A 12,567-nucleotide genomic window follows, 5' to 3' on the forward strand; every position below is an offset into this window, starting at 1 on the left:
GGTTCTACATTAAAAACCTATATGCCCATCCTTATTGCTACCACCTTGGTCTGAGCTTCCCTCATTTGGCACATGAATTACTGCAGTAACCTATTCACTGATCTCATTGCTTCTTCTCTTGCCTCACTATGGTCTCTTCTCAACACAGGGACTAAAGCTGTCATCATTTCATATCCCTTCTTTACTCAAAACCCTACCTTGCCTCCCCATTTCACTCAGAGTAAAAAGCAAGATCTTACAATATAAGTCTCTGGCCCTCCACAAATTCTATGACCTCATCTCCTATTCTCCCCTTTACTCAGTACACTCATCTACACAAGCATTCTAGCCATTTCTTAAACACGCTCCCACCTTCAGGACTTTGCACTAGCTGTACTCACTGTCTAGAACTTTTCCTTTATCTCCAATGGCTAACTCCATTGCCTCCTTCAAGTGTTTTCTCAGACCTCTTCTCTGAAAGGCCTACCCTACTAATACTGCAATTTGCTCTCCTTGCCCTACCATGATACTCTCAATGCCCCTTTATCTATTCTACATTTTCTTTTCTTCATGGCAAGAATCACCTTCTAATAGATAATATGCTTAGGCTATAAGTATCAGGAGAGTAAGAACGTTTGTCTTTTGTTTGCTGTTCTTTCTCAAGAGCCTAGAATAGTGCCTGTTACACAGCAGCTGCTCAACTAATATTTGTTGACTGAACAAATAAAAGAAAGTACAACTAGATATGGGTGTCACTTCCCTTACTCTCCTTGGTATAATTAGAGCTTCCTGTATCTTTGAATTTATACCTTTCATCAGTTCTAGAAAATTCTCAGCCAATACCTTTCAAATATGTTGATATATTTTAGGCCCTTCTCAATCTATTCTCTCTCTCTTAACCACACAATCATATTTTGTCCTCTTGTCACATTCTGCTGTATTCTGAGTAATTATTTCAGAGGTTCATCTTTCAGTTCATTAATTCTCTATTTTACTATTTAACTTATCAATTTAATTTCTAATCTAACACTATATTGCTTTGTTTTGAAAAGTTCTATTTAGTTCATCTTCATGTATGCCTGGATATTTTTGATGATTTCTTTTTTTTAATTGTATTTTTAATTCTTAAACATTTTATACATGATTATCTCATGTTCTGTATCAATCCATATCTGAATTCTTGGAGGCCGCAATCTGATGTTTATAGTTTCTTTTGTTTCTTTATTTTATATAAATTTATTTATCTTATATATATTTTTTGGCTGCGTTGGGTCTTCATTGCTGTGCGCGGGCTTTCTCTAGTTGTGGTGAGCGGGGACTACTCTTCGTTGTGGTGCACAGGCTTCTCATTGCAGTGGCTTCTCTTGTTGCAGAGCATGGGCTCTAGGTGCACAGGCTTCAGTAGTTGTGGCTTGTGGGCTCTAGAGCACAGGCTTACTAGTTGTGGAGCATGGGCTCAGTTGCTCCGCAGCATGTGGGATCTTCCCAGACCAAGGCTCGAAGCTGTGTCGTGGATTCTTAACCACTGCACCACCAGGGAAGCCCTCTTTTGTTTCTTGCAAAAGACCATTTCCTTGCATGTTTGGTAATCTTTGATTGTAACTCATACTTTGTTAAATTTAATCTGTGGAAACCTGGTGATCTGAATTGAAGGTGCTTTCATCTAGAGGGGATTTATATTTGTTTCTGTTGGCAAACAAAGGGTACTACCAAACTGGGGTCACTTTATACGTTTTCCAGGATCCCAGACCTACTCCAGGAGTTTCAGGTCTGACCCTCTACTCTCCTGCTGGCTCTAAGTGTCCTGACTGTAGCCCTTGTATGGTCCGCCCATAACTTCATATGTGCTTCCTGCTCGGTTCCCCACATTTTAGCTTGTGGGTTTAAAATGGTTTTCCTTTTGGGGAGATTTCCTTTACTTCTGGTAAGCTCATCAAAAAAATACATTACATCAAACAATACAATACTATTTTATGCCATTATTTCATAGCAAGAGGACCCTTCAGATTATTAATTCTTCCATACTGGTGGATGTGAAAATCTCAGCAGTGTTTTCCAATTTATTTTTTTATTGCTTTCTCACTCCTGTCCTAGTGTTTGTTTGTTTGTTTGTTTGTCTTTAAAAGTATGTTCCCTGGGCTTCAAGTCCTCTTTCCTCAATAATATTCCTGCATAATAACAAAATAATAGATACCATTTACTGAACAATTACTATGTGCTAGGCAGCTCTCTAAGTACTTTATATACATTATTTATTAACACTCACAGATTCCTATTATACAGTTGAGGAAACTATGAATTAGAGACACTATGTACTTGCAGAGAATCACACAATTAATATGCGATGATTCTAGAACTGTGCCTTTTTCAAACTCCAAATACATATTTGTAACCATGGTGTTATATGGCCTCCCCTATATATCTCTTAATTTGTTCTGGTCAATGAGAATTGTTCACATGCTCAACCTCTAAGATGGCAAAGGAAAGGGGATATTTTGAGCTCCAAGGAGGAAAACGACTTTTAGACAAAAAGCTTTCTTGAGAGTTTCAGAGTAGAGGACAGCAATTCTTGCCTTCCTCTACCAGACTGACCCACCTCTTCACGGGCAGATGCACAGGAGGAGCAGATAAGGAATAATACCTGGAAAGACGTGAACAATTGTCTAGAAACTTAATTAGGTTAACGAGCAGGATAATAACAATACCCCAAGACATGCTGAGTGTTTGCTGTATTCCAGGGACCGTTCTAAGATCTTTATATTCATTGTCTCATTTTACACTCACAGTCTTGTTAGATGGAGATACCATTATTGTGCTGATGTTATGGATAAGGAAACTGAGGCTTATAATCATTAGAATTTTCCAAAGTCTCCCAGTTACATTATGGAGCTGGGATTGGAACCCAAGCTAGCTACAGATTTTGCGGATTCTGCTGGTTTCTAACGCTGACATGTTTAAAGCTCTTCTTCTTTGAGTGACAAAAATAGGAAATTGTTATTTTTGGTATCTATGACCATAAAATCTCATTGTCAATATAAATGGTGTTGTAGCAGAAATCATTCTTTTGAATAGAAACCTCTCTAACATTCATATATTGGCCCATACATTTATTAGAAGACTGAGAAGCTGCCATAAGTGCCATACTGTTCATTAGGAGAGACTTTTAATTCCTTTTTTAGTATTTGCATTTTACCTGTACTGCATTTGGCAGGATCGAGTTAATAATTAGAGCCCAACCTTGAAATAAAGTCTCCATCCAATGTGTAATTCGGAATACTTGCCTCTAGAGGGTGATGCCTCATTATGGAGTACTGGCCAATTATTAAAATATGTGACAGTACCTGGATTAAAAGTTCTAAGTTGAAAGAGGAAAACAGATCAATCACACTTCTGTTACAATGCAGACCTGGCCTTTGATCAGACAGAAAAGTTAAGGGACTCAAAGAAATTGTCTGAAATATTTTTCATTAACTTAAAAGGGATTTTTTTACCTCCTTCTTTATACCCATGAGGCATGAGACCAGAGGCTGGTAGAGAAAAACAGTAGGACTTTCTGATAGCACTTTTTTTTTTTCCAAGATAAAGAAGAAATAATAGAGACAATATATGCAAATTAAATCATTTTTCTCAATTTAACAACTTTTGGAGGGGAATAATTAAACTCACTGCAAGGAAAATACTTTCTGGTGATTGACAATGGGGACTGAAAAGAAAAAGATTATTTTGATATTTGGTGATTTTAAGAGGGCAATACCTACCATAAGCTATAATCCCAATCACACCAAAGGTGAAGAGCCAGAAGAGGAAGCCAGCCGTGAACCTCAGGAGTATCACAAACATCCAACTGAGGAGCATGGCGATCGTCAGGCCACTGGAGGAAAAAAAGGCACAACAAACACAGTGGGCCAGTGTGCTAAACAGCAGAATGAGCATAGCAAGACAACACCTTTTTCTATTCAAAAAGATTCTTGATTATTTTACCTGGCTATAGAAACATTTATAATGTTAAAAAGTATAAATAATTTTTGCTGTTAAGATTTTCATGTGAAAGAGTAGGACCATCAGGGACTTTACACATGAATCAATTTTGTGCCTAGGTAAACTGAAGTTCAGTATCAATAGTTGTTCCAGGAAAAACCACAGTTCCTATCTGCCACGATCCTATTTTTTTCCTTCACACTTACCCACCAAGTATAAAAAGCATGGATAAAGCATATCCAGGAGGAAATTGTGCTCTTCTTGTTCTATCTACCTGGTGACTAATGAAAACCTTATGTAATATAACACTCTAGCAGTAAGGGAACAAACTTAGGGCAGAAAGACAAGCAAAATAACTGCCCCACACAGTTCCTAAATCCATGATTTTGCAGTCATTATCATTCTGGTCTAATTATCGCTAATCGTTTGTGATGTCTAACCTCACTAGACATTTATTTCGGCTCCCCAGTGATCTGTGGGCCATTACTTGGAGCTGTGATAAAGCTTCTGTGTCTCCTGGGCCATGCAACTTCATCAACCAATCAACAGCATGAATATTTTCCTTCTGTTTCAATTTCTTCCTGGGGTTTGATTGAGCTACTAGAGGTACTTCTTCCCCCCCACCCCCATATATCCAGGTTAAAGTCATATTGGATTCTTCCAGGTAATTTCATCAAAGAGAACTCACTAAGATTGGAAATTTGGCTTCTATTAAGAACTGACACCACTGGTGATATCTGCAAGCTTTCAAACAGACAGAGCTTGGCACATTGATTGAGTTTATTGTCTTCAAATATTATCTTTAAAAATAAAATATTAATAATACTGTCACTGGATAGATGACAGCATGTATCAGAGCACCTCCTCAGCTTGCAGTCTTGCAGAGCCTATGCTTTTAACTTCAGAAGCCATTCCCTTTTAAAAATCACAGATACTTTCATGCTGAAATATTCAACATAGTTGAAGAATTATTCCATGGCATAGTCCAAGGGGGTTATTAAAAAAGGTTGGGGGGAAGAAAAGAAATATAGCTCTTTATTGTTCTGTGTTTTTAATTCCCGCATAAAAATTCTAACTGAATAAACTAAATCCCAGCATGTCAGTCTTTGGCTTTATATGTATAAAATCGATGAGAACAGAAGAGTTGAAAATAAAGGGAGGTGTATATGTTCTAGCAGTTCTAGGTGTTTAGTCCCTGGGTAGAGAGCATTTCAGTGCGTGTGTTGGGAGTGAGGAGGGCAGGAGAATCTATCATAATTTACACTTTTTTCAGGTAAGAGTGGGAAAGCCAAAACAAAGGAAAAACATAGAAATTATCTAGTGATATTTGGGTCTGACAATAGGGGCACCAGTTTCCTGTCAAGTATAGACTACAATCTCTGCTATGGAGATATACCCTGAAATACACACTGAAAATAATTACTGTAATTGTTTAAGACAAAGCATCAAAATGAGTAAAATTTGATAAAACTATCTAGCTTTATAGCTCCAAAAACTACTCACTAGTATTTTACACACAGTGCAATTTTGACTTTATTAAGCACCTTATAGTTAAATATATCTATCTTGTTCCCCTAGTATTTTTATAACTATTCCACATTTTCTATGCATCTCTATGGTCCAAGAACCATACCAGGAGTTAGGAAAATAAAGATGAGTTAGACATAGTTATCATAGTAAAGAGTTCATAGTTTATCAGAGGGAAAGAGTCAGGTAAATAAAACACAAGACAGTGGTGCTATATGGAAGACAGGTATGTGTGTTTATATATAGGTATGTACACACACACACACACACACACACACAATGACCGTGAGGAACACAGAGGGGCAAGTAATTTACTATAGCTGGGGAAGTCAAGAAAGACATCATAGATGACACAAAAGCTGATTTTAAATAATGAGATGGGGTTGCCCAGGACACAAGGAAGGATATGCTAGGAAAGAGAATAGAATGTGCAAAAACATGGGGGTTTGACAGTCCAGGGATAGGCATGCTATTTGATGTGTTTAGAATATAGGGTTAATCCAGAAACATGCATGGAGATAAATCTGGGAAACTAAGTTGGACCAGATTGTAAGGGGCTTTGTAAGTATCTGAAGAAGTTTTCACTTTATTCTTTGATCACCAGGGAATCATAGATGCTTTTAGGGTACTTAGGGTACAAGAAGGTGGCACAAGAGCCAGATAGTAATGACAGCCTTAGGCATATCAAAACATGTACCTGCTCCAGAAGAGTGACTGCATTTTCCTTTATGTTTCAGAAATGCAAATCTTATGTCTGAAAATTTAAAATCTCCTCCTCCCTTCAAATGTCTTTTTCAGCTTCTCTCAAGTACAGTGACTTTGAGGATGATGATAACAAACATTATGTGGAAGGGCTGTGTTAAAAAATAAGAATGATCCTTTGGAGGTCAAGGGGAGGACAAGTGAGTACCAGAGAAATAACACTGCATCCACTGTAACGTGTGATGAAAAGCAAACATACCACAGATATGGCCCTGCGTGACTTGAAATATATGTTTATAAGAGGACTTTTACTAGTGATTTAATAAAATTAAATTTACATTCTTATAACTTTCTGCTACCACTGGGCAGATTTCCAAATATCTTTGCCTCATCTTCACTCTGTCTGAAAAAGAAAGTGGCAGGAACTGAAATCCAAGTCAACCTTTTATTCATGACTATGAATGGGGAATTTGAAGAAAGAAATTCTACAAAGATAAAATCAGAATGGGGCTGGAGAAGAAACACCTAAGCTTTCACTTACATGAGAATCCAATACCACGTTGTTGCATAGTCTTCAAACACTTTCACTCCAATTGCCCTTGCATCAAGGACGTTATTGATACCACTGAATTCAAAGAAGGAAAAAAAATCAATTATTTTTTGACTACCACTAAACAGAAATGTTCTTGTTATGATAAAAGGTATTTGGAAGCTGCAGTTCTAAGCATATTTTTAGAAACCATTTATCACTAGTGACTCTTTTCCTAGCCACAACAATACATGAGGTGTCACTTCGTTAAACCTGCAAAGGTAGCCAGCTACGGCTGCACACAGAGGGAACGTGGCTTCCAAGAGCGATAAATAGACCCCTCTCCAACATGTGCAACACACCCTCAGTGTTGCAGAAGCCTCACTATAAGACAAGAATTTAGATGGTAAGATCAGCTTTTAACTTTTAAAATCCATAGAGCCAATATAAAATCCATAGAGCCAAGAATGAATATGATATTTAATTCCCCTTCTTAATCTTCTGACAGCTCTGTAGCAGGAAGGCACAAAGAGGCACATACAGAAAAGTGCACCAATCGTTAGCATCCAGTTTGATGAATTATCAGAGTGAACATACTTAGAAACTACAGCATAGTCATTCTTTTCCCCCATGTGCCCCAATTACAACACCTCCCCCCTCTTCCCCTAAAGTTAACCATAATCCTGACTTTTGTGATAATAATTTCCTAGCTTGCTTTTTAGTTGTACCATTTATATATGCATCATAGGGTAATTTAATTTAGTTGTGCTTACTTTAAACTTTTTCATCAATGGAATTGTACTATTACTTTATGATTTCTTTCACATAGCTTTATATTTGTGAAATTCATCCATGTTGCTATCATATTCTAAACACACAGGAACTGCACTATTCTACTCGGACTGCTAAAATCTTTTGAGAAAGAACAATAAATTTTTTACAATGCCTTTATTTTTTACTTTAAATTCAACAACTAAGCTATGAAATGGTACTCTGTGTGTTTATATTTGTGCACATACAAGTCTGTGTGCACCCAGGGAATTGTATTTCCCAATAACGTGGAACACCATGATGCATATAGCCAAGGGAAACAGAAAATTTACTTCACTGTAGTTAGTCCATAGAAATTCGACACAGTACTGATAGAGCAGCATCATGGTTGTTTCACCTTTCTTAAGGCCCCCTTCCCTTTAAAATATCTAGGAGTTTTATTACTTCAGTCATTTTTTAAAAATGGTGCTTTAAAAAAGCATGGGTTTTTAAAATTATGCTTATTCAAAAGTAAATTATACTAAGGTCTTGCGATCTGTTTCCTGATGTCTCATTTCTATACCTGTTGATAATGAAAGACTTAACCATTTTGAAAAACATAATTGTTCTTTCAAATTCATTCTGCTTTCTCCTTTACTTGGCTTTCTTAATGAACACATACCGAGTTCTCTAATCCACAGTGACATGGATATTTCAGAATAATACATAATTCTTCCTCCATAACCCTTAACCTAATGGAAGTTTTAGTTTGGGGACAATAATGGGATGCATCAAAATTGAAAATGGGAGTGTAAACAACATACTTTGCAGCTGCCCTGAGTTCTACAGCATTTCTTGTCTTTCCACTTCCATCTTCAAACACTGTCTTATTTCCTACTGTTAAAGTGCCATTTTTAGTAGAAAAGTCAGGGAAACATCTCTGGAGATCTGTAAAAATAAATTAAAATTATGATAATCACTTTCTTCCTTCATGATGTCCTCCCTTTCTTAAGCCTTCTGTTATTTATAATCAAATTCTTACTAGACAATGTATAAATTGCTGAATATAGATAATTGCCCATTACTTGATAATCAGAATTTCTGATGATTCTAAGACTGACATGGAAAGCAAATACAATCATAATCTGAAGCTACATTTAAACTTGCTGATTATTTTATACATGGTATATTCATCAAGTAGCCATAAGAAGGACACACAGCACAGGTTTTATAAGAGTAATACTGATAACCTCTCTCTCATGGTAAACACATTTTAATAAAAAGGCTATATTTACTTGAATGATTGGATGAATTTATTTTGTTATTTTACAAAATTCTTAGATAATCCTTGAGTGAAACCTTGAAAACCAGAGTTTAGTGAACATTTCCTTGGGAAATAAGAATCAGCGCAAATTTTAGGTTACTAAGACAATTGAATTTTTATGTACAAAGTCTGAATAACTTGTCTGTCTTCCAGCTCATTTACAAGTTTTTTTTAAGAGGGGCTGGAAATGGGAATTCTAAAGCTATCAAAAATGGCCCACACTTTGAAAACTAGCATTTCTGAGAAGAGTTAATTTACCATTCAATCTTCTATGTGCTTATTTTTTTTTTTTTTTTTTTTTTTTTATGCGTTACGCGGGCCTCTCACTGTTGTGGCCTCTCCCGTTGCGGAGGACAGGCTCCGGACGCGCAGGCCCAGCAGCCATGGCTCACGGGCCCAGCCGCTCCGCGGCATGTGGGATCCTCCCAGACCGGGGCACGAACCCGTGTCCCCTGCATCGGCAGGCGGACTCTCAACCACTGCGCCACCAGGGAAGCCCCTATGTGCTTATTTTTAATTATACAGAATCCTTGACTCTTTACAAATCTTTATTACTAAAAATGTTTTAAAACCCCAATTTTAAATGAAGAGGGAGGAGCGATCAGAAATGGATAATTTATATATTTTTTCTTACAAGAAGTATCACAGACTTGCATGGGTTCGCATGGAGTGTAAACCTGAAAATATGAAAGCAGCTGATATAGAGAAAGAAGAAATATGTCCTTGTAAAGCTTTTCCTGACTTTCCTTTTTTAAAATGGTCTGATCTACCCACCTTCATGTTCCGTAGCTTTTGTAATCGGGGTGACTGCCCTCTCTCTCTCCTGCTCTTCCCTGGCAAATCTGACATAGTAGCCTCTACCAGATGCTTCCATTCCCTCTCAATCCAACCGTATTTCTGTCTCCACCTCTCCATGCAAATTAGCCTCCCAGTGATTCCAGTGACCTCCTAGTTGCCAAAACCTCCAAATCTTTTTTAGTCTTCATCCTGCTTGAACCCATTACCTAGCACAGTGCTTGGTACATAGTGGAACTCAGTAAGTATCTGCTCTTGAATGAATTAACTTTCTCTTGAATGAGTCTTTGACATGGGAGACAACCCCTGCCTTTCAAAACTCTCTTCCCTTGGTTTACAGGCCCAGGTTCTCTCCTGCCTTCCCTTCTTCCTTTCTCTGTACTCCTTCTCTTTCTCCTCCTTCAACATGACTGTTTCCACGTACAGAACCCCCGAAACTTGTCCTACATATTATATCTGGGCAATAACTCATCTAGTCTGTTAGCTTTAATTACTAAATATGCTCATTATATATTTAGAAAGTAGAGAAAATTTTATGAAAGAAGATACAAAACTGTACATAGTTTTACCACCCACAGTGAACTATATTAACCTTTTGGTGCATTTCCTCCAGTCTTTCTTCTATAAGAAATTTTTTTTTTGAGAGTTATAATTATACAGTACATGAGAGGTTGTCCCTTGTTTCTTTCTTATAATATTACTTATTTCCATTTATAAAATCTTTAATGAGTGAATTTTATTAGCTGCATACTATTGTTTCAAATACTATACTTAATCCTCTATTGGGGGGATACAAGTGATTTCAATATTTATCTTAATGTTTCTTTCACTAGACTGTGAAGGACTGTGCCTTACTCATTTTTGTATTCCCAATGTACATTTCATATTGTGTGATTTAACCAAACTACACTTATAAGGGCAGGAATATATGTTATACTTTTATACCTATTACATCTTCAGTGACTAATGATTCATTTTTACCGTTTTGCATAAAAATTTGTAACATTCTTCTTGACTGCAGACACTTGTTGCCCAGGACTTCCTGGTTAAATGCAGTTGCTTGCCAGGCCTACATCTTTGCTGCAGGGTTTTAATGATCCAGAGAAGACTGATGGGAGCATGCAAGACATTATGCTTGATGGTAGCTACTTCAATGGTACCTGACTTTCTACTCAAACTGATGACTGCTGTCTTTCTTCCATTTTAAAAGAAATATGTACTCATTGTGGAAAAACAGAGATATAGAAAAAAGAAGAAAGAGAGAAAATGGCCATAGTTTTGCCACCTCCAAAACAATCACTTAATATTTTGGCATATTTGTTTCCAATCTTTTTCTTTGAGTAGTTATTTTTGGTTGTTGTTTATTTTAATTTATACAGGCTTGTCATAATTCATATAGTATTTTTCATCTTATGTAACATTGTAACATATACACAATACTTATAGGTAAAAATTATAAATATTTCATTTAATGAATACATCATAATTTATTTAAGCATTTCCTTGCTCTTGGATATTAGAGTATTTCCTTTTGATTTTCTTTGTCTTTTCTTTTTTTGGAACAACACTGTGATGGACATCTTTATGTAAAGTTTTTTCTCTGTTGTTAGAATTATAGCCTTAAGAAAGGAAAATGATTATTTCATTTTCTTCTAAACAGTTAAATAAAGTTTATAGGGGCTTCCCTGGTGGCGCAGTGGTTGAGAGTCCGCCTGCCAATGCAGGGGACATGGGTTCGTGCCCCAGTCCGGGAGGATCCCACATGCCATGAAGCGGCTGGGCCCGTGAGCCATGGCCACTGAGCCTGCGCGTCCAGAGCCTGTGCTCCGCAATGGGAGAGGCCACAACAGCAAGAGGCCCGCGTACCACACAAAAAAATAAAGTTTATAAATTTTAAAGAAATAAAATGTTGATGCATTCAGGAGACATAGAAATATTTCAACTTCCAAATTATAAATACAAGTATATGCCCCACCCTCACTCCCCAGTGTCAATTTCTCAACAAACTTTTTGGCTGAATTCAGGGGTGGATGTGTTAGAGTGTGTCTGTGCTTATGTGTGTTCACAGAGCACCGAAGAATCAACCTGAATGGGCTTTTAAAAGTCAATTTTCAAACTTTTTTGTGTGTGTTTAAGCAGCCAAACCTAAAACCTCACCAAGTTCCAGTGGAACATCCCCAGCTGGAGCCAGAATGGGCTTTATTCTTCCTAATTAACTCTGGGACCCTGGGCCAGTCATAGGACCATTCCCGGCCTCAGTTTCATCAACTGTGAAATAAGGGAATTGAATTAAATAACTTCTTGGTAGATTCTGTGTTTCTAAGGTAAAATAATAGCCACTTACAAGGTTTGCTTGGAAAAATCGCTGTTGGACAATCATCATCCAGTAAAACTTGTGTGAGAGTCTAAAATTGAAGGAAGAGTAGGTTAACATTTTAAAGATGATGTGATGACAAGTTTTACTCTTGATATAAAAATTTTGTCCCTTAAAAATTCAATTCCCTAATAATCTCCTTATCCCAAATTACACCCCTAATAAGAGTAATTGTAAGATTATCACACACACATACTTGTTTGACAAACACTCTTAAATATCCTAACTGTAGTTCAATTGAATCAACAATAATAAAGTCAGACCTGCTGAAACCAAGGCATGTCTTTGAAGGTGTGTATCTTCGTCTTAGTTATATCCTTAGTCTCTAATCCTTTAATTTTTTCCTGGAAAAATGGCATCTTCTCTAATTTAGAAGCCATTACTACTAATTAACACAATAAGGCTTTAGAAATCCCTTATAAATCTTAAATCTAGGTAGTGTTCGGGGACTTTTTAAATGAGTAATTATCAAACCAGGTTTGGAAGTAAAATTCTTATTACTAAGTAGCCACGGAGCTTTATCACCACATTAATGAAATGGTGACTGCAAATGACATTTAGCTCTTAGCTCTAGACAGCAAAAAATCCAAGTAGAGAATTTGCTGGTGT

The 12,567-nt window shown here is 36.9% G+C and overlaps 1 protein-coding gene across 2 annotated transcripts in view; it reads right to left on the reverse strand.

The window, feature by feature from the left end:
• Positions 1-12,567, reverse strand: part of SLC44A5 (solute carrier family 44 member 5) — a 166,206-nt gene that overhangs the window by 38,756 nt on the left and 114,883 nt on the right. For both annotated transcript variants that reach the window (XM_032638801.1, XM_032638793.1), the window contains exons 6-9: positions 11,929-11,989; positions 8,290-8,413; positions 6,728-6,811; positions 3,738-3,850 (exon numbers count right to left, since the gene is read on the reverse strand). In XM_032638801.1, coding sequence (XP_032494692.1) covers positions 3,738-3,850; positions 6,728-6,811; positions 8,290-8,413; positions 11,929-11,989 — 382 coding nt within the window. The remainder of the gene's footprint in view (positions 1-3,737; positions 3,851-6,727; positions 6,812-8,289; positions 8,414-11,928; positions 11,990-12,567) is intronic.

Source organism: Phocoena sinus, chromosome 1 (genome assembly GCF_008692025.1).
Source record: "Phocoena sinus isolate mPhoSin1 chromosome 1, mPhoSin1.pri, whole genome shotgun sequence".
NCBI lineage: Eukaryota > Metazoa > Chordata > Mammalia > Artiodactyla > Phocoenidae > Phocoena > Phocoena sinus.